Source organism: Pseudorca crassidens, chromosome 12, assembly GCF_039906515.1.
Source record: "Pseudorca crassidens isolate mPseCra1 chromosome 12, mPseCra1.hap1, whole genome shotgun sequence".
Lineage (NCBI taxonomy): Eukaryota > Metazoa > Chordata > Mammalia > Artiodactyla > Delphinidae > Pseudorca > Pseudorca crassidens.
This window is the reverse complement of record NC_090307.1, coordinates 20,022,081-20,044,408: the sequence shown is the minus strand read 5'-3', so window position 1 is coordinate 20,044,408 and position 22,328 is coordinate 20,022,081. Positions and strand designations below refer to the sequence as shown.

The following is a 22,328-nucleotide window of genomic DNA, read 5'->3' as shown; positions in this document are numbered from 1 at the left end:
CAGGTCTTTTGTCTCCTTAGGTAGGTTTACTCCTACATATTTTATTCTTTTTGTTGCAATGGTAAATGGGAGTGTTTTCTTAATTTCTCTCTCAGATTTTTCATCATTAGTGTAAAGGAATGCAAGCGATTTCTGTGCATTAATTTTGTATCCTGCTACTTTACCAAATTCATTGATTAGCTCTAGTAGTTTTCTGGAAGCATCTTTAGGATTCTCTATGTATAGTATCATGTCATCTGTAAACAGTGACAGCTTTACTTCTTCTTTTCTGATTTGGATTCCTTTTATTTCTTTTTCTTCTCTGATTGCTGTGGCTAAAACTTCCAAAACTATGTTGAATAATAGTGGTGAGAGTGGGCAACCTTGTCTTGTTCCTGATCTTAGTGGAAATGGTTTCAGTTTTTCCCATTGAGAACGATGTTGGCTGTGGGTTTGTCATATGTGGCCTTTATATTGTTGAGGTAAGTTCCCTCTATGTCTACTTTCTGGAGGGTTTTTATCGTAAATGGGTGTTGCATATTGTCAAAAGCTTTTTCTGCATCTATTGAGATGATCATATAGTTTTTCTCCTTCAATTTGTTAATATGGTGTATCACACTGATTGATTTGCATATATTGAAGAATCCTTGCATTCCTGGTACAAACCCCACTTGATCATGGTGTATGATTCTTTTAATGTGCTGTTGAATTCTGTTTGCTAGTATTTTGTTGAGGATTTTTGCATCTATGTTCATCAGTGATATTGGCCTGTAGTTTTCTTTCTTTGTGACATCTTTGTCTGGTTTTGGTATCAGGGTGATGGTGGCCTTGTAGAATGAGTTTGGGAGTGTTCCTCCCTCTGCTATATTTTGGATGAGTTTCAGAAGGATAGGTGTTAGCTCTTCTCTAAATGTTTGATAGAATTCACCTGTGAAGCCATCTGGTCCTGGGCTTTTGTTCGTTGGAAGATTTTTAATCACAGTTTCAATTTCAGTGCTCGTGATTGGTCTGTTCATATTTTCTGTTTCTTCCTGGTTCAGTCTCAGAAGCTTGCGCATTTCTAAGAATTTGTCCATTTCTTGCAGGTTGTCCATTTTATTGGCATATAATTGCTTGTAGTAATCTCTCATGATCCTTTGTATTTCTGCATTTTCAGTTGTTACTTCTCCTTTTTCATTTCTAATTCTATTGATTTGAGTCTTCTTTTTTTCTTCTTCAGTCTGGCTAATGGTTTATCAATTTTGTTTATCTTCGCAAAGAACCAGCTTTTAGTTTTATTGGTCTTTGCTATCGTTTCCTTCGTTTCTTTTTCATTTATTTCTATTCTGATCTTTTTTTTTTTTTTTTTTTGGTGGTACGCGGGCCTCTCACTGTTGTGGCCTCTCCCGTTGCGGAGCACAGGCTCCGGACGCGCAGGCTTAGCGGCCATGGCCCACGGGCCCAGCCGCTCTGCGGCATGTGGGATCCTCTCAGACCAGGGCACGAACTCGTGTCCCCTGCATCGACAGGCGGACTCTCAACCACTGCACCACCAGGGAAGCCCTATTCTGATCTTTATGATTACTTTCCTTCTGCTAACTTTGGGGGTTTTTTTGTTCTTCTTTCTCTAATTGCTTTAGGTGTAAAGTTAGGTTGTTTATTTGAGATGTTTCTTGTTTCTTAAGGGAGGATCGTATTGCTATAAACCTCTCTTAGAACTGCTTTTATTGCATCCCATAGGTTTTGGGTCGTCGTGTTTTCATTGTCATTTGTTTCTAGGTATTTTTTGATTTCCTCTTTGATATCTTCAGTGATCTCTTGGTTATTAAGTAGTGTGTTGTTTAGCCTCCATGTATTTGTATATTGTCCAGATTTTTTCCTGTAATTGATATCTAGTCTCCCAGCGTTGTGGTCGGAAAATGTACTTGATACGATTTCAGTTTTCTTAAATTTACCAGTGCTTGATTTGTGACCCAAGATATGATCTCTCCTGGAAAATGTTCCATGAGCACTTGAGAAGAAAGTGTATTCTGTTGTTTTGGATGGAATGTCCTATAAATGTCTATTAAGTCCATCTTGCTTAATGTATCATTTAAAGCTTGTGTTTCCTTATTTATTTTAATTTTGGATGATCTGTCCATTGGTGAAAGTGGGGTGTTAAAGTCCCCTAATATGAATGTGTTACTGTCGTTGTCCCGTTTTATGGCTGTTCGTATCTGCCTTATATATTGAGGTGCTCCTATGTTGGGTGCATAAATATTTACAATTGTTATAATCTTCTTCTTGGATCGATCCCTTGATTGTTATGTAGTGTCCTTCTTTGTCTCTTGTAATAATCTTTGTTTTAAAGTCTGTTTTGTCTGATATGAGAATTGCTACTCCAGGTTTCTTTTGATTTCCATTTGCATGGAATATCTTTTTCCATCCCCTCACTTTCATTCTGTATGTGTCCCTAGGTCTGAAGTGGGTCTCTTGTAGACAGCATATATATGGGGTCTTGTTTTTGTATCCATTCAGCCAGTCTATGTCTTTTGGTTGGAGCATTTAATCCATTTACATTTAAGGTAGTTATCAATATGTACATTCCTATAACCATTTTCTTAACTGTTTTGGGTTTGTTATTGTAGGTCTTTTCCTTCTCTTGTGTTTCCTGCCTAGAGAAGTTCCTTTAGCATTTGTTGTAAAGCTGGTTTTGTGGTCCTGAATTCTCTTAGCTTTTGCTTTTCTGTAAAGGATTTTTTTTTTTTTTTTTTTTTTGCGGTACGCAGGCCTCTCACTGTTGTGGCCTCTCCCATTGCAGAGCACAGATTCCGGATGCGCGGGGTCAGTGGCCATGGCTCACGGACCTAGCCACTCCGTGACATGTGGGATCTTCCCACACTGGGGCACGAACCCATGTCCCCTGCATCGGCAAGCGGACTCTCAGCCACTGTGCCACCAGGGAAGCCCTGTAAAGGTTTTAATTTCTTTGTCAAATCTGAATGAGATCCTTGCTGGGTAGAATAACCTTGGTTGTAGGTTTTTCCCTTTCATCACTTTAAATATGTCCTGCCACTCCCTTCTGGCTTGCAGAGTTTCTGCTGAAAGATCAGCTGTTAAGTTTATGGGGATTCCCTTCTGTGTTATTTTTTATTTTTCCCTTGCTGCTTTTAATATTTTTTCTTTGTATTTAATTTTTGATAGTGTGATTAATATGTGTCTTGGTATGTTTTTCCTTGGATTTACCCTGTATGGGACTCTCTGTGCCTCCTGGACTTGATTAACTATTTCCTTTCCCATATTAGGGAAGTTTTCAACCATAATCTCTTAAAATATTTTCTCAGTCCCTTTCTTTTTCTCATCTTCTTCTGGGACCCCTATAATTCGAATGTTGGTGCATTTAATGATGTCCCAGAGGTCTCTGAGACTGTCCTCAATTCTTTTCATTCTTTTTTCTTTATTCTTCTGTGCAGTAGTTATTTCTACTATTTTATCTTCCAGGTCACTTATCCGTTCTTCTGCCTCAGTTATTCTGCTATTGATCCCTTCTAGAGAATTTTTAATTTCATTTATTGTGTTGTTCATCCCTGTTTGTTTGCTCTTTAGTTCTTTTAGGTCCTTGTTAAACGTTTCTTTTATTTCTTCCACTCTTTCCAAGATTTTGAATCATCTTTACTATCATTATTCTGAATTCTTTTTCAGGTAGACTGCCTATTTCCTCTTCTTTTGTTAGGTGTGATGGGTTTTTACTTTGCTTTTTCATCTGCTGTGTATTTCTCTGTCTTCTCATTTTGCTTAACTTTCTGTTTGGGGTCTCCTTTTCGGAGGTTCATAGTTCCCGTTGTTTTTGGTGTCTGTCCCCAGTGGCTAAGGTTGTTTCAGTGGGTTGTGTAGGCTTCCTGGTGGAGGGGACTAGTGCCTGTGTTCTGGTGGATGAGGCTGGATCTTGTCTTTCTGGTGGGCAGGTCTACGTCTGGTGGTATTTTTTTGGGTGTCTGTGGCCTTATTATGATTTTAGGCAGCCTCTCTGCTAATGGGTGGGGTTGTGTTCCTGTCTTGCTAGTTGTCTGGCATAGGGTGTCCAGCACTGTAGCTTGCTGGTCATTGAGTGGAGCTGGGTGTTGGTGTTGAGATGGAGATCTCTGGGAGATTTTCGCCGTTTGATATTATGTGGAGCTGGGAGGTCTCTTGTGGACCAGTGCCCTGAACTTGGCTCTCCCACCTCAGAAGCACAGCCCTGATGCCTGGCTGGAGCACCTAGAGCCTGTAGCTTAGAGACCTCTTTAAATTTTCCAAAGCACTTTCACAAGAAGATACTGTCACAGCTTGGGGGTCCAAAACCCCAGACTCAGCGGCCAGCACCCGGGGTCCGTCCTCCAGTCATTGCTGCCGAATCCTTCCCGTCATCCTCCCAGTATTTTCTAATTCAGTGTTTGCAGTGACTTTGTAGACCATAACTACTGTGAAGAACAATAATTAACTGCATATTTTTGTATCTCCAGGGCCTGAAGGATGTAAATCTCAATGCATGTGTATTTAGTGGAGTAGTGAGTAGCTACTAAATATTTGCCACGTCAGTGAACCCTAGGGATGTGGGACAAGGTGTGGAACAGGGAAGAGCGCTGTTAGGCCACAGCTTGGGGTCTGTTTGTTGGTTGGGGCAGTCACTGCACGTCAGGGAGGCCCTGTGCAACTAGCCAGGTGATCCTCCCCAGCAAGGCAAGGGGCCAATCCCGAATACAGCACAGACCTTGGGTAGTCAGGTGGAAATGAGCTGGAATGAAGGGGCTGGACTCCTGTTTGGTTCTGCTACTACTGAAATGTGTAACTTAGGGAGAATAAGTTGACCTCGCTCCATCTCCCTTTCCTTATAAGCAGAATGAGGCAGTTGGGCTAGGTTACCGTGTGAGGCCTGGTGAATATGTGAAAAGAGGGAGCTGGCACTTTCTGGGATGCAAAGAAAGCTTAAAGCCCACATCATATTCTTTCCATAATTCCCAAAGGCAGAAATACAGATAATCACAGATGTTTCAGTGTATGAATTCTGCCCTCAACTGAATGCCACCTTGTTCTGACAATCTCGTTGACAAGTTCTGTAGAACATGTGTTCTGATCATACCTTTTGACACAAGAAAGAATTGCTTCTGCAGACCTCTTGGCAAGATCTGTGTGGTGCTTTCAGTCATATTCAACTTGAAGTTCGTAGTTAGGTCAAGTGAAATATTTTCAAAGCTCAATATGTATCCCAGAACAGCAATAAATCACTCAGAAAGTTATGTGCTCATTTGCACATGGCTTCAAATTCTGAGGTAGCCAGCTGAGGGCACATATTATGGTTTTTAACTGTATGATTTTTTTTATTTCTGGTGTTCTGATCATCCAGTAATTAGTGGATACAGATGAAATTACAAGCTGCTGCCATTGCCTCAGATGGTCAGGTTTTCAGGATGACAACTCCCAGCTCCTCTGGAGTTGACATAAATATTATGGAAGCAGAAAATTACAGTCATTTGCAGGGAAATCATGCGTTTAATTGCCAAGTGAAGCAGAGGAAAAATAGCAGAAGCACACCTCATGTATCAGTTAATGTGAGTGCATTTTTGCATGTTGCAAAGGGGTCTGAAAGGACTTTTCAATAGCAAAATGAAAACAAAACTGTTATAAAAAATGCCATCTGCACAGTGGTTAGGAATCCGCCTGCCAATGCAGGAGACACGGTTCGAGCCCTGGTCTGGGACGATCCCACATTCCACGGTGCAACTAAGCCCATGTGCCACAACTACTGAGCTTGTGCTCTAGAACCCGTGAGCCACGACTACTGAGCCCGTGCGCCTAGAGCCTGTGCTCTGCAACAAGAGAAGCCACTGCAAGGAGAAGCCCATGCACCGCAATGAAGAGTAGCCCCTGCTTGCAGAAACTAGAGAAAGCCCGCGCTCAGCAATGAAGACCCAATGCAGCCAAAAAAAAAAAAAAAAAAAAGCTGGCTCATTTCCTTTAAACATAGTCCCTGCATTCCAAAAGCTGATAATAGTGAATGGAAATAACTGCAGAGTACAAATGGACTATGGCTGATGGAGGGAGACTTAATGTTAAGGATTAGTTGCTACTGAAATCAACATGGAGAAGAATGTTCCACAGACACATTTTGTGCAGATATTTCAATGTTTGCTGCAGATGGCACTTTAACACAACATAAGACTCCTCATATCCTACACACAGGGGAATTATTTTGATAATTCATTGCAAGCTCAGAATTTACTTGTAAAAATTTATTTGTAAATAAATATTATTTATAAAAATTTTATTGGTTTTCTGTTTTCCCATTTTGTTATTTGGTAGACTTGTCATCATAGGAAAGATAATTGATGACCATGTAAGATTTTATAGGGGGCCAAAAATTAATCTAACTTGGAAATACTGTTGTTACATTTCTGTATTGGAAACCAATCACCACAACCAATCACCAATCACAATCACAGAAAACTTAAACCTAGTAATATGGCACATGTTTTATTCCTCTTTTTAAATTACATGTAAAATTGGAGACTTCATCTATTATTTTAAAACCAAAAATAAAAAACTCTCATGGGTTCTATCTATCACTGCCAAGCGATCAACACAGTATAGTGGTTAAGGTCACGAACTCTGGAATCAGATTCTATGGTTTTAATTTCTGTTCTGACACTTACCAACATGTGACCTTGGGCAAGTTTTACATTTATATATACCTCAGTATCTTCGTCTATAAAATTGAGATAATATCGGTACCTACCTCATAGGTGTTGAGAATTACATGAGACCATATGCATGAAGCAGTTAGTTTGATCTCAGGCATATATGAAATGCTCAAGAAGTATAAGTTCTCACCATTATTTAAGTAGCAGCTGCAGAAACATCCAGCCAGAAGCTAAGTGGTAACATTCTCTGTTATTTAACAATTTTTAGGGAAGATGATTAAAAGGGCTGTTATATTATGAGGATCTATTACTGTCCTATTGTTTTATTTAATCTCCTCAATAAATCTATAATGTAGGTTTCATCATTTCATTCTATAGATGAGGAAACTGAGATTAATTGAGGCTAACAATCATGTCTTTTGAAACAAAATAATAACTAGGGCTTATTGAGTGATGGCTATGTGCCAGGCATTGTTAAATCACTTTCAACTGTAGTCGCTCAATTCTCAACAACATTCTAGGAGGTAAGTATTCTTAATATCAATATTTGCATAAGAAGGGACATAGGCACAGGAAGATTAAGTAACTGGTACAAGAGCACATAATTAAAAAGTGTCAGAAGTCAGATTTTATTCCATCAGTTTAATTTCAGAATCCTTGTTCTCAACCACTATGCTGAAAGAAAAGAAAAAGGATTCACAGCCACGTAAAAAAGTTACTTATAATAAGTAATAAAAGAAATAAATGATAGACATGTGGGAAAAGTATATAAACAGACAATTTACAGTGGAAGAAATAACAAATGGCCAATATATCCATATGATATTGCTGTTGCCAATTTCTCTAAAAAAGACACAAATTAACATTATAAAGATAATATGATTTTTCACCCATCAGATTTGCAAAATATGAAAAGATTGATACTGCTGTTGATATAAACTCTATAAAAGTCAATTCAGTGGGACCTGTAAAAAATGGGAAATGCACATACTCTGTTCTAGCAATTTAACTTGTAGAAATATATTTTAAACAAATATTGATGTTCATTGTATTGCTATTTGTAATAGTGAAAAATTGAAAATAACCACAGTATATCAATGGAATGTTTTTGATAAACTGTAGATTTTTCATGCTTTTGAATATTATGTAGCACTCAAAATACAGGAATGAAGTAGATCTATAAGAAATGTTATATAAAGAAGTCTACCACATTCTGTTCATGGTAAAAATCAAGTTGCCTTATGTTATATATTTGGTATAATTATTTTTTGGGTAAAAAACCTATTCATTTACCTTCTATATTTGTATATTTATAGAAGAAAGACTGGAAAGAAATACATAAAATATTAATGTTATTTCTTAGGAGTATTCATGGATGGAAATTTATAACAGGAGAAAGATTTCGATTTTACTTAACACTTTAGTATTATTTAATATATACTATAATGATATATAATATATATTATAATGATCATATCCCATCATAACGTAAAGAATACAGTAAAAGTATAATGTAAAAATAAAACAAAAAAGAAAAAGGAAAGTAAGAACTATATCAAAGTTACAGAGCTCATAAATGGCAGACGTATAATTCAAACCAAGCTTGTGTGCCTCCAAATTTGTCTGTCTTCTCCACTATTCCAGTCTCTAGGATAATAGAGCATTATTGAACATTGCTCCTGCTTTCCTATATATTATGTGAAATTATATATAATTTGCTTTCCTTACAACTTGTCAGGAAGGAGAGGAGACTTTGTTAGCTTATTTAAAAAAATATATATTTATTTGGTTCTGCTAGGTCTTAGTTGCGGCAGGTGGGCTCGTTAGTTGCAGCTCATGGGCTCCTTAGTTGTGGAATGCGAACTCTTAGTTGTGGTATGCATGTGGGATCTAGTTCCCCGACCAGGGATTGAACCCAGGCCCCCTGCATTGGGAGCGCGGAGTCTTAACCACTGCACCACCAGGGAAGTCCCTTTCCAGCTTATTTTTATTCCTAGATTCTTATCAGATCTTGGTCATGCAGTGGAATGGAACAGGGTAAAGCTTTTTAATGAAGGCTGAAAAAGTTCTGCTCTTTCTTTTGTACACTTGTGTAGCGACGAGTTTATAGACCTTCAGTGAGTACTCACCTGTACTTTGCCTCAATTTATGAATGATAAATGGATGTAGAGACTGTCTTACAGAGTGAAGTAAGTCAGAAAGAGAAAAACAAATATTGTATATTAATGCATATATGTGGAACCTAGAAAAATAGTACAGATGAACCGGTTTGCAGGGCAGAAATAGAGACACAGATGTAGAGAACAAACGTATGGACACCAAGCGGGGAAAGCGGTGGGGGTGGTGGTGGGGGGGGTGGGATGAATTGGGCGATTGGGATTGACATGTATACACTGATGTGTATAAAATTGATGACTAATAAGAACCTGCTGTATATAAAATGTATATATATATTATTTTTTTAAAAATTGCCCATAATAAGTTTTTATTCTTTTTAGTAAGAAGCAATCCAGAGATGCATCAGGTAAAAAAGTTGTTAGTAATACAGAAAACAAAGAAGAAAATGTGCTGATGGAACAGAAACTGCATTTCAGATATTTTTAGGAGGATATCAGAGGAATGGTGCTGACCACTGGGATTTTGGGTGTCTTTTGGGTCAGCTGGTGTCCTATGGAGCAGAGTGGCTGAGGATATGTTCTCACAGTCTTCCAGGCTTCCTGAGCACATCAGCCTTTGCAAGCTGATCACAGCTGAAGGCCTGTCCTGAATCTATCATCCAGCAAATTGTTAAAAGAGGTAATGACAACAAAAAAATTTCATTCAAGTTGTTTACTGGAATAAAGACAAGTTAGGAGATAGAGAGGAAGGCAAAACATTGGGGCAGAAGATAGTGTATGTTAGTGAATCCAGACGCAAAGGATGCATTGAAATTCAGCTCTGCTTTCAGGACCCACTGGCCCATCGTGACACAGCCCATTCATTCATTCTAAGTTATAGTCTCCCATTATGCGTGCTATGTTCAGATGTCACTATGTTCTGGAAATGACTTTGGATGAAGTAGTCTTTTGTATAAATTGCATTTAGAACATGCTGGTAATAAATTACAGTCTATCAGACAACCAAATTACTTATTAAGAATGTCCTATAGATTTTAAAAAGTTAATCAGCATTAATTGTTCCTTGTGAATATGGAAGCTCTATAATTTTAACTTTGCCCTAAACAGAATAAGAATATAGTTATTAATTGGAAATTTTTGATGTAAAACTTAGAAAATCTAATTCAGAAAATAAAATATTCTTAAAAGTCTGGATAAGTTTTATCTTCTTTCATTTTGATTAACTTTGTTTAGCGAATGGAAATGATAGAGGAGAAATATTGGGTTGGCCAAAAAGTGCCTTTGGTTTTTAAGTAAAAATAAAAGACACATTTTTCATTTCCACCAAAAACTTTATTGGACAATGTATTCCCCCTTTTGTTCCACTACCTTCTGCCATTTTTCAGGCAACTTCGTAATTCCATCTTCCCAAAACTTTTTATCTTTTTGAACAAAGAACTGTTCCAGGTGCCTTATATGGTCTTCCAGGGAATGGAAATATTTTCCATTTAGAGAATTTTATAAAGACCGAAATAAATGGAAATCCGAAGGTGCAATGTCTGATGAATATAGCGGATGAATCAGAACTTCCCAGCCAAGCTGTAACAGTTTTTGCCTGGTTATCAAAGAAACACGTGGTCTTGCATTATCCTGATGGAAGATTATGCGTTTTCTGTTGACTAATTCTGGACACTTTTCGTCGAGTGCCACTTTCAGTTGGTCTAATTGGGAGCAGTACTTGTTGGAATTAATTGTTTGGTTTTCCGGAAGGAGCTCATAATAAAGGACTCCCTTCCAATCCCACCTTATACACAACATCACCTTCTTTGGATGAAGACCAGTCTTTGGTGTGGTTAGTGGTGGTTCATTTCACTTGCCCAATGATTTCTTCCATTCCAGATTATTGTACAGTAAAGTAATTTTATTTATTTGAGTCCTCTCCGTTCTTTCTAATGGTTCATCAATTTTGTTTATCTTGTCAAAGAACCGGCTTTTAGTTTTATTGATCTTTGCTATTATTTTCTTTGTTTCTTTCCATTTTTTTCTGCTGTGATCTTTATGATTTCTTTCCTTCTGCTAACCTGGGGTTTTGTTTGTCCTTCTTTCTCTGGTTCCTTTAGGTGTAAGGTTAGATTGGTTATTTGAGATTTTTCTTCTTTCTTGAGGTAGGCTTGTATAGCTATAAACTTCCCTCTCAGAACTGCTTTTGCTGCATCCCATCGGTTTTGGAACGTCGTGCTTTCATTGTCATTTGTCTCTAGGTATTTTTTGATTTCCTCTTTGATTTCTTCAGTGATCTCTTAGTTATTTAGTAACGTATTGTTTAGCCTCCATGTGTTTGTTTTTTTTTTACGTTTTTCCCCCTGTAATTCATTTCTAATCTCTTAGCTTGTGGTCAGAAAAGATGCTTGATATGATTCCAATTTTTTTTAATTTCCTGAGGCTTGATTTGTGACCCAAGATGTGATCTATCCTGGAGAATGTTCCATGCGCACTTGAGAAGAAAGTGTAATCTGATGTTTTGGGGTGGAATGTCATATAAATATCAATCAAATCTATCCGGTCTATTGTGTCACTTAAAGCTTGTGTTTCCTTATTTATTTTCATTTTGGATGATCTGTCCATTGGTGTAAGTGAGGTGTTAAATCCCCCACTAATATTGTGCTACTGTCGATTTCTTCTTTTATAACTGTTGGCAGTTGCCTTATGTATTGAGGTGCTCCTATGTTGGGTGCATATATATTTATAATTGTTATATCTTCTTCTTGGATTGATCCCTTGATCATTATGCAGTGTCCTTCCTTGTCTCTTGTAACATTCTTTATTGTAAAGTCTATTTTATCTGATATGAGTATTGCTACTCCAGGTTTCTTTTGATTTCCATTTGCAGGGAATATCTTTTTTCCATCCCCTCACTTTCGGTCTGTATGTGTCCCTAGGTCTGAATTGGGTCTCTTGTAGACAGCATATATATGGGTCTTGTTTTTGCATCCATTCAGCAAGCCTGTGTCTTTTGGTTGGAGCATTTAATCCCTTCACATTTAAGGTAATTATCGATATGTATTTTCCTATGACCATTTTCTTAATGGTTTTGGGTTTGTTTTTGTAGGTCCTTTTCTTCTCTTTTATTTCCCACTTAGAGTAGTTCCTTTCACATTTGTTGTAGATCTGGTTTGGTGATGCTGAATTCTCTTAGCTTTTGCTTGTCTGTAAAGCTTTTGATTTCTCCATTGAATCTGAATGAGATCTTTGCTTGGTAGAGTAATCTTGGTTGTAGTTTCTTCCCTTTCATCACTTTAAGTGTATCATGCCACTCCCTTCTGGCTTGTAGTGTTTTGCTGAGAAATCAGCTGTTAACCTTATCAGAGTTTCCTTGTGTATTATTTGTCATTTTTCCCTTGCTGCTTTCAATAATTTTTCTTTGCCTTTAATTTTTTCCAATTTGATTACTATGTGTCTCAGTGTGTTTCTCCTTTGGTTTATGCTGTATGGGACTCTCTGTGCTTCCTGGACGTGGGTGGCCATTTCCTTTCCCATGTTAGGGAAGTTTTCGATTATAATCTCTTCAAATATTTTCTCTTGTCCTTTCTCTCTCTCTTCTCCTTCTTGGACCCCTATAACGTGAATGTTGTTGCTTTTAATGTTATCCCAGAGGTCTCTTAGGCTGTCTTCATTTCTTTTCTTTTTTTTTTTTCTTTATTCTGTTCCACAGTAGTGAATTCCACCATTCTGTCTTCCAGGTCACTTATCCGTTCTTCTGCCTCAGTTATTCTGCTATTGATTCCTTCTAGGATAGTTTTCATTTCAATTATTGTACTGTTCATCTCTGTTTGTTTGTTCTTTAATTCTTCTAGATCTTTGTTAAACATTTGTTTCATCTTCTCTATCTTTGCCTCCATTGTTTTTCCAAGGTCCTGGGTGATCTTCACTATCATTATTCTGAATTCTTTTTCTGGAAGGTTGCCTATCTCCACTTCATTTAGTTGTTTTTCGGGGGTTTTATCTTGTTCCTTCATCTGGTACATAGCCCCTTGCCTTTTCATCTTGTCTATCTTTCTGTGAATATGGTTTTTGTTCCACAGGCTGCTGGATTGTAGTTCTTCTTGCTTCTGCTGTCTGCCCTCTGGTGGATGAGGCTATCTAAGAGGGTTGTGCAAGTTTCCTGATGGGAGGGACTGGTGGTGGGTAGAGCTGGCTGTTGCTCTGGTGGGCAGAGCTCAGTAACACTTTAATCCACTTGACTGTTGATGGGTGGGGCTGGGTTCCCTCCCTGTTGGTTGTTTGGCCTGAGTCAACCCAGCACTGGATACTACCTGGGCTCTTTGTTGGGGCTAGTGGTGGACTCTAGGAGGGCTCACGCCAAGGAGTGCTTCCCAGAACTTCTGCTACCAGTGTCTGGGAAGCCACAACCACCTCCTGCCTCTGCAGGAGACCCTCCAACACTAGCATGTAGGTCTGGTTCAGTCTCCCCTGGGGTCACTGCTCATTCCCCTGGGTCCCGATGTGCACACTACTTTATGTGTGCCCTCTAAGAGTGGAGTCTCTGTTTCCACCAGTCCTGTCAAAGTCCTGCAATCAAATCCCTCAAGCCTTCGAAGTCTGATTCTCTAGGAATTCCTCCTCCTGTTGCCGGACCCCCATGTTGGGAAGCCTGATGTGGGGTTCAGAGCCTTCACTGCAGTGTGTGTCCTCCAGTCTGTGAGTCACCCACCCAGCAGTTATGGGATTTGATTCTACTGTGCTTGTGCCCCTCCTGCCATCTCACTGTGGCTTCTCCTTTGTCTTTTGATTTTGGGTATCTTTTTTGGTGAGTTACAGTGTCTTCCTGTCGATGATTGCCCAGCAACTAGTTGTGATTCTGGTGTTCTCACAAGAGAGAGTGAGAGCACGTCCTTCTAGTCCGCCATCTTGGTTCAGAGCCATCCAAGAAATCGGTGTTTCGATTAATATCAGATCACGGTGAAATTTCAGTCATGGAAGTATTTGAAGTGGGTGACTTGATCAATAAATTAATTTTGTTGTAATCTTTAAGACTACAGTGTGGTTCATTTTATAACAGATGACAGTGTAACAGGCTCTGCATTCTTTGGCCAAAAAAAAATTACCAGTTGTTAAAAGACCATCAACCACTCTCAATTAATACAGACTTCCACATTTTTTTGACTCAACATTATGCAGATATCAAAGAGCTTTTCTAGGAGATATTCAGCATACCAATGAGAGTTGCCTGTATTTCTTTGCCTGTTGTAGTAATCCAGGTGTGCCCCTCTCTAGCTGTCGGTTTGTGATGTGAAAAAAGCACAAAAAGTATTCTTTGGGAAAATAAAGTTCTAAATTTATGCTGAAGAGTTAAGTGCATAGCGATTTACTTTGGCTCTTGAAACAGTTCATCAACTAATGACAATGAGGGTGGGACTTTGATGATATTTTGTCAGTGACTTAATGATACACACTCTGGAATTTTACCTTCTCAGTGGTTCTGGAACTCCAGGGCAGAATATAAATATGTGTGTGTTAGTACTGCAACACCATACTAGATTTTTTTAAAGCCCAAGTAAACTATGTATTCTAATCGAATATTTGTTCACTAGAGATATTGAATCAATTTTTAAATGCATTGACTTATCCAGTGGTCATGGTTAGTACTAGTGAATCTCCTAACTCACATGGGTTCTTTATTGCTAAGTGACCACATGTCCTGGTTTACATGGGATAGTGTTGTCTCTGTAAAATTAAATTATTAATACTGCTTCCTTTTGCCCTCAGAAGTATTTTGGTTTGGAGTGATAAACTACATGATCACTCTACTTATATTGTCACAGAAGCCATAGTTTCACTGCCTTCGTTTCATTATGGAGGGGTAAAGCGTTGTCTTTTACTCTTTCCTAGAATAAATCCCTTCCCTAATTTTTTCACACCTTTTTTATTCTCTAGATCTAAAGGCCATTTTACTTTGCTTCCATGGATTCCAATGGAAACTTCTAGCTAAAGAATGCATCTATAAGAGAACTTTAGAAATGATCAAAAAATATTTTAAGACATAATTCAGTATACGTTTTACTCTACTCCAAGAGAGCAGGAATCTTGACTCTTTTATTCACCATTGAGCACTCAGCCTCTTGCACAATGCTTGGGTATAACAGAGACTCAGTAGTGCTTATTGAAGGAATAAGCAATTAAAAACTTACCCATTTTTTTAATTTGAGAAAATTGTAGTTTCTTTACACACACGATTTTATTCCCTAAAGATATGAAGACACTCCATGTGCATGCTTGGGATCATTGGTTAGCAAACTATTTCTCAAACATGTTTGAATAAAGATTACTTGACATTTGGCCAAAAAGTCAGGCTCCCAGACTTTGCCCCTGAAAGTTCAGTAAGTCTCAGATGGCTTCAGGCATCATATCTAGGATCTTTTCCAAATCCAGGTCTTTGATATCTTTGTTTCACTTTGTTTTCAAAAGACATTTGCTTGACTTCCTACTAGGCTGTCCATCTTTCTACAAAGTCACTGTTAATAAGCTAATTATAGAGACGGTATTAGACTGAAAGGAAACTGGGTTCTACCACCCAGCTGATTTTATCGCTTCCCCTCTTTGGACACAAATTCCCTCAATCTTAAAATGACAAGGCTGAGTTAACTCCAAGAGTTAACTACCAGCCCTCTTGCAGCTCTATTATCAGGTAATTCTTATCTTTGAAACCTGATAGATATCTGGCCAGTTAAAAAGTGCTACATGAGACATTTTCAACAAAAAGTGTAAGTATTTTGTCTTTGTTGCTTCATTTGTAATAAATTAACTATGGACTAATTACAAATTGAAGAGATATTTAAAAACTTTTAGGTTATTTAAGCACCATTCTTCATAAATAATTTTCTATACCAGTTTTATTTGGGATTCCTTGGGTACGTGTGTTGGGAGCTGATTGATAACTTTTTATTTGAGGTTAAAAATGATTCCTTAAAAAAAATGATTTCTTAACTCTTGTCAATTTTCTTTTAGATCCCTCCAAAGATATATCTACAGATAAGAAAAAAGTCCTTTGCTTTTGAGTATAATTTTCAGAAGTTAGAAAAGCCCCACCTGCCCAAGTGTCTTGTTACTAAACTGTAAGCAAAATCAGAAGTAATCTTCTGGGTAACTATGCCAAATAGATCTCACAAAAAACGAAGAGAAGGGGATCTTGGTGAATATATTCACAGAGATTTGTTTATCAGATTAACCGTCTGTATCAGTCTGGGGCTTGGAGACATGTAAGCCAAGTTGTATTATTTTTTTCCAGAAGTATAAATCCAGTTAGATTAACATTTTCTAGAAGCAGAGAAAAATAATAGATTGGAAAAGTTTTAAAGGTGAGGAGGAACCCAAGAAGGTCAAGACTTGATGAGCAGAGGGTCATGTGTGCCTAAAGGTTGTTGCCAGTAAGAGCGGAAAGATGTTCCTGTCTATTTGGAAAAGAAGCAACAGCAACATTCACGTATTTCAGAATTCTATCTTGAGCTGTTCCTGAAGTCAGAAGGAAGAGTTCTGTGAAATGATGTGATAGGAGAGAGAAGGAAGAATTGTATAATTGCAGTTTCATTCTACCAGGAAGCTGCCTGGTGGCATAGTATTGAGGGTGTCATCACAGAGGTGGGATTCGTTTTCTTATATCCTCATGTAATTTCTTAACACCCACTTCTTCCTCTAAGGTGGATCCCACATAAAGAATAATTATTATTTAGTCTAATCCACACTAGCAGTGATGTCTCATAGTGGATATTAATCAACTCAATTATCTCTCAAGTTTGCAGGTATAAAGAGCAATGAACAGGCTGAAGAACATTTCTGGAGTTAAGCTTGTGCTTCAAGAATGGACAGAAAATGTGGGAAATACGTAGTGATGGAACAGTCTGGAAACCAGCCGATGAATATTGGTGGCACCACCGTGGTATGTTCTGATAGTTCAGAGTCTTGTTTTCAATAATAATACAACTCTGATTTTTTTTTTTATTACAACATGGTTCTTCCCAAAAAGCAATTTTTGTGTGTGTGTGTGGTACGCGGGCCTCTCACTGCTGTGGCCTCTCCCGTTGCGGAGCACAGGCTCTGGGCGCGCAGGCTCAGCGGCCATGGCGCCCAGCTGCTCCGCGGCATGTGGGATCCTCCCAGACCGGGGCACGAACCTGCATCCCCTGCATCGGCAGGCGGACTCTCAACCACTGCGCCACCAGGGAGGCCCCCAAAAAGCAATTTTTAATCAGAATTCTACATGAAAGACAATTTTTAGCTATTCTATGACTACTTGTTAATTAGAAAACTTGTATTTTTTTCTGTATATCAATATATGCATTATTAATAAATTTATTTTAATACTCAGTAATCTAAGATATTAGCAATTTGGGGAGTAACAATTTAATAAGCTGTTCAAATAATTCTCTACAGTTACCATAATTAGAGTATAAGATGACAAATCTGTGGTTGATTGCATTAACAATTTATGTTTTTAAAATGTGATATATAGATTTTTGTGTTAATTGCCTGGATTTTAGTGTAATGTGTAGATTTGTCAGAACTCAAAGATTTCATACGTTTTTGAACGTCAGAACATCATCTTGTAAGTGAATTCTAGACCTAGGAAGCAAATTATCTAGCAAGTCTTTTAGATTAGCCTCTGCTTAACTACATACGAGTTCCTTTTTTAGTAAAGAATTGTATTCAAGGGAATATTAGAGTTCAATTATATACAATATTATTTGACTATTGCTTATGTTTTTAGAAGAAATAATTTAGTACTGTGTGTTTTGGGATTGCCTTTTATGTAACTTTGTCTCTGACTAGAGCCCTTGATACTGGAAACGTGGAAATGTGTTGAATGAAATCAGTATAAGTTTGAATGGACAGTTACATTCTGTGAGGAAAAATATTTTTGTCCCCTGCACTAACAAGGAAGGTACAAGGCAGAGAAATTGTTCTCTTGATTCTAGATCAGCACTCCTTTCCCCTAAAGATGTTCTTTATGGTTCTTCTAGCCTTGCAGCTATGTCATTAGGTCTTCACAGTGTCAAGATACTCAGATAAAAAGGTCCCTTTACTAAGGAATTATTCATCTTGAAGATTTCCCTAGATAATAATGAGAGTTTTCAAATAAAGGGCATGTATCTTCATCACTGACTATCTCACTTTACATCTGGATATTTGGATATAATCGTACAGAAATTTCTTTTTAATTGATGGCCATTTTCACCAGTGGATTATAGTAGCAGTTGAAGTCTACGTAAAAAAGAGAAATTTAGGAGTTTGTTTTCCCCTCTTAGGAAACATGAAATGGTAATCTCTTAAGTTATGAGCATAGAATTTAAAACTTTATTCTATGAACATAGCTAGTGCATATTGGGTGTATGTAATGGAGATTATTGGCTTCTACCAAGAGCTAATTAACTATAATTCATAGCCCCCCAACTTCTCAAAGTTTTAACTTTAGAGACTACTGTGCTCTCAGTGCAATCACTCACCATCTTTCTTCCCTTAAATATTTTTAATTCTGGTAAGTTGGTCTTGCCAGTGAATTTTTATTTAATTACGAAAGTTCAGAAAAATATTCAAGTTCATCAGCCATAAACGAACTGGATAGCTGAAGAATAACGATAGTAATAATACAAAGAAACACAAAGCTTTTATAAAATATAAATGTGTGATTTTCTCAAAGCTACCTATTTAAAAACAGATGGAAATTCTTAAAGTGCTTATGTGTATTATATCTTCTTTTATTTGGTATCACTGCATAGCTATTCTCTTTACTTCTTTGGCGTGATATTACACCTTTAGAAAAACAGAACTTGACTAATTTTTTTTTGCCTGAGTGTATTCCTTCTTGACTATATTTAATCATATTTATACTCTCTTTTATTCTTAGTTATAGTTGCTCAGTGGCCACCGTCTGCACACATATGTAGCTTGATTGTTTTAATAGAAATTCGAGATTGAGCCAGCAATGTCAATAGCATTTTTAATAACCATTTAGGATTGGTTATTTAATCAATGTAGTTGAGAGAGTACATTTAAATAATGCTCTTGCTGTCCTATGAGTAAAAATTAGATAATTCTATAATGTTTTTGAGCTATAACAAATTTATACATAACAATTTACACTCCCGTAAGAATATAACACAGATTGCTCTCTATCTTTTTCTTAAAACTGTATCTGGAGTTATTTCTCTGTCTCTCCTTTTTTTTTTTTTTAGTTGAAGAAATAATCTTCTATTGTTAGAAAATAACATTTATTCAAATAAATAGAGCTAATATATTTTAACATAGTAAGTTTATAAAATGTTATAGATGGTGCTGTTGAGGAAATGTCTTAGACTGACTTCAAGAAAAACCTAACCACCAAAACCTTTCATATTTGAACCCATCCTTTTAATTCATTTACTTTAAAAAATTCAACATGTATTTAAAAGACTTCAAGAATAATGTAATAGGCATGTATGTACCAAACACCAAGTTTAAGAAATAAACCATTACAGATATAGTTGAAGTCTTTGTTTTTTAGTTTTTTATTGGATATATTTGACACATAACATTGTAAATTTAAGGTGTACAATGTGCTACTTTGACGTTATTATATATTGTAATATGATTAGCTGTAGCAATATTTATCACATTACATAACTATAGTACAAGAATATTGTCTACATTCATTATTCTATGTATTAGATAACTACTTGTTGCAAGTTTGTGAAATCTTTTGTTTATATCTTCCCAACACCCTTCCCTTCCTCCTTTGTGCTACCCACCCCATAAAGACTATGGTGAATATGTTTGTACCCAAACATTTTCCAGCTTCTAATCCTTATCATATTTATCTGCACATATTTTATCGAATTCAAACAAGCCTGTTGTGCTTCACCAATGGAGCATAAGATCTGTAAGAGTAGAAAAATCAAATAGAAACTAGGAAATGCGTGTTGAGAGATTACTAAATGACTTGTCTTCCATAGGTCTTTCATGGACTGCCTAGTTCTGTTGAAAAATGAGGATGGCATTAATAATGTTAAGGCTACAAGACCCATTCTGGTATGAGGAATTTCAGTTAGTAGGTTGTGGACAGATGGCTACTGGTCTTATTAGACTTAGAAATCCTGGGCAGTAGAACCTGAAAAATGTAACTTTGTTATTGTTTTGAAAACCTTTATTTTTAAAAATAGTTGTAGTCTTATAGAAAACTGCAAACATAGTACAGAGAATTCCCATATACCTAGAACCTAATTTCCTCTATTTTTTCTTCCAGCTTTATTGGGATATAATTGACATATAGCACTGTATAAATTTAAGTTGTATGGCATAAATTTTGTATGTAGTTGTATGGCATGATTTTACTTACATACCTTATTAAATGATTATCACAATAAGTTTAGTGAACATTCGTAATCTCATATAGATACAAAATTAAATAGAATTTTTTGTGATAAGATCTCAGGATTTACTTTCTTAACTTTCATATATAACATGCAGCAATGTTAATTATATGTATCATGTTGCACATTACATCCCTGGTACTCCTTTATCTTATAACTGGAAGTTTCTTCCTTTTGATTGCCTTCATCCAATTACCCCTTGCCTCCATGGACCCCACCTCTGATAACCACAAATCTGATCTCTTTTTCTATGAGTTTGTTTGTTTGTTTTTGAAATTTAATTGACCTACAGCACTATATTACTTTCTGTTATACAACATAGTGATTTGATGTTGCTATACGTTTCAAAATGATCACCACGGTAACTGTAGTTATGATGTTACCATACAAAGATATTATATAGTTAATGACTGCACATTTCATTCCTGTGACTCATTTATTTTGCAACTGGAATTTTGTACCTCTTAATCTCCTTCATCTATTTACCTCAACAGTTTCCCATATATTAACATCTTACATTAATATGGTACCTTTGTTACAATTAATGAACCAAGGTTGATATATTATTGTTTTAAAAAGTCCATACTTTATTCAGACTTTTTAGTTTTTACTTACTGCCCCTTTTCTGTTCCAGGATCCCATCACAGCTACCAAATTAGGTTTAGCCATCATGACTCCTTAGGCTTCTATTGGCTGTGACAGTTTCTCAGACTTTCCTTGGTTTTGATGACCTTGATAGTTTTGACAAATACTAGTCAGATATTTGGTAGAATTTCCCTCAATAGGAATTTGTCTGATTTTTTTTTATCATTAGCCTGGGGCTCTGTATTTTTTTGTTTTGTTTTGTTTGTTTCTTTTCCTTTTAGGGAAGACCATGGAAGCAAAGTGCCATTCTCATCACATCAGATCAACAGTACCTATTATTATTTATTTATTTATTTATTGCGGTACACGGGCCTCTCACTGCTGTGGCCTCTCCCGTTGCGGAGCACAGGCTCCCGACGCGCAGGCTCAGGCGCCACGGCTCACAGGCCCAGCCGCTCCGCGGCATGTGGGATCTTCCCGGACCGGGGCACGAACCCGCGTCCGCTGCATCGGCAGGCGGACTCTCAACCACTGCGCCACCAGGGAAGCCCAACAGTACCTATTATTAACATGATTTATTGTTGTTGATGTTGACTTTGATCACCTGGATGAGGTAATACTTAACAAGGTTCTTAAAGTTGTTCTCCACTCGTCCCTTTCCAAACTATATTCTTTGGAAGTTGCTGTGCTTAGCCCACTCTTAAAGAGTGGGGAGTTATGTTCCGTGAGAGTGTAGTATCTATGTCAATCATTTGGGATTCTTCTGCATAGGAGATTTACCTCTTCCTCCTCATTCACTTATTTGTTCAATCATTTATATCAGTATTGACTCCCAGATGTTTATTTTATACTTTGGGTTATAATCCAATACCACTTTAAGTTTTTTGCTCCAATTGTTATAGATTTGGCTATCGAGAGCTCTTTCAGCTGGTTCCTGTGTCACTTTGACATACTGACATACCTCTATCATTGTTATTATTATTATTTTTTTTTGGTGAAGCATGGAGGATTTCCTTAATCTCTGGTGCTACAAGATGCTCCAGGCTCATCTTGTATATTTCCACACCCAGCCCTATAATCAGCCATTTCTCCAAGGATCCTTGGTTCCTTTCGCTAGAGAATGGTATCAGAAACCAATGTCTGGGTACTTGTTCCTGCTAGTGTGTTGTTGCTTCTAGGTCCTCTCAGCTGACAAAGCAAGGAAATATGTGTGTATATTAACCAGTGTATACACATGCATCTATAAATATTTCTATATGCAATCATCTGCATTTATATTAAGCTAAACATGAATTCATACTGATAGCTCCAACTTTTTAAATTTTTTTATATTTATCTGTATTCAGTGATCTCATTAATTCACTTATTCTAACGTTCTGTCTATAGATTCTTTTGGATTTTTTTTGAATTTTTGAATATTAATTTATTTTTCTATACAGCAGGTTCTTATTAGTTATCCATTTAATACATATTAGTGTATACATGTCAATTCCAATCTCCCAATTCATCACACCGCCCCCACCACGCCACCGCTTTCCTCCCTTGGTGTCCATACGTTTGTTCTCTACATCTGTGTCTCAATTTCTGCCCTGAAAACCGGTTCATCTGTACCATTTTTCTAGGTTCCACATATA

At 37.1% G+C, this 22,328-nt stretch overlaps 1 protein-coding gene across 4 annotated transcripts in view; it reads left to right on the top strand.

Annotated features, from left to right (window-relative positions):
- The window catches only part of LOC137204099 (dynactin-associated protein-like), an 89,120-nt gene that overhangs the window by 53,805 nt on the left and 12,987 nt on the right, over positions 1–22,328 (top strand). For all 4 annotated transcript variants that reach the window (XM_067701406.1, XM_067701405.1, XM_067701407.1 and 1 more), the window contains one exon: positions 16,500–16,643. In XM_067701406.1, coding sequence (XP_067557507.1) covers positions 16,566–16,643 — 78 coding nt within the window. In that variant the 5' untranslated portion in view covers positions 16,500–16,565. The remainder of the gene's footprint in view (positions 1–16,499; positions 16,644–22,328) is intronic.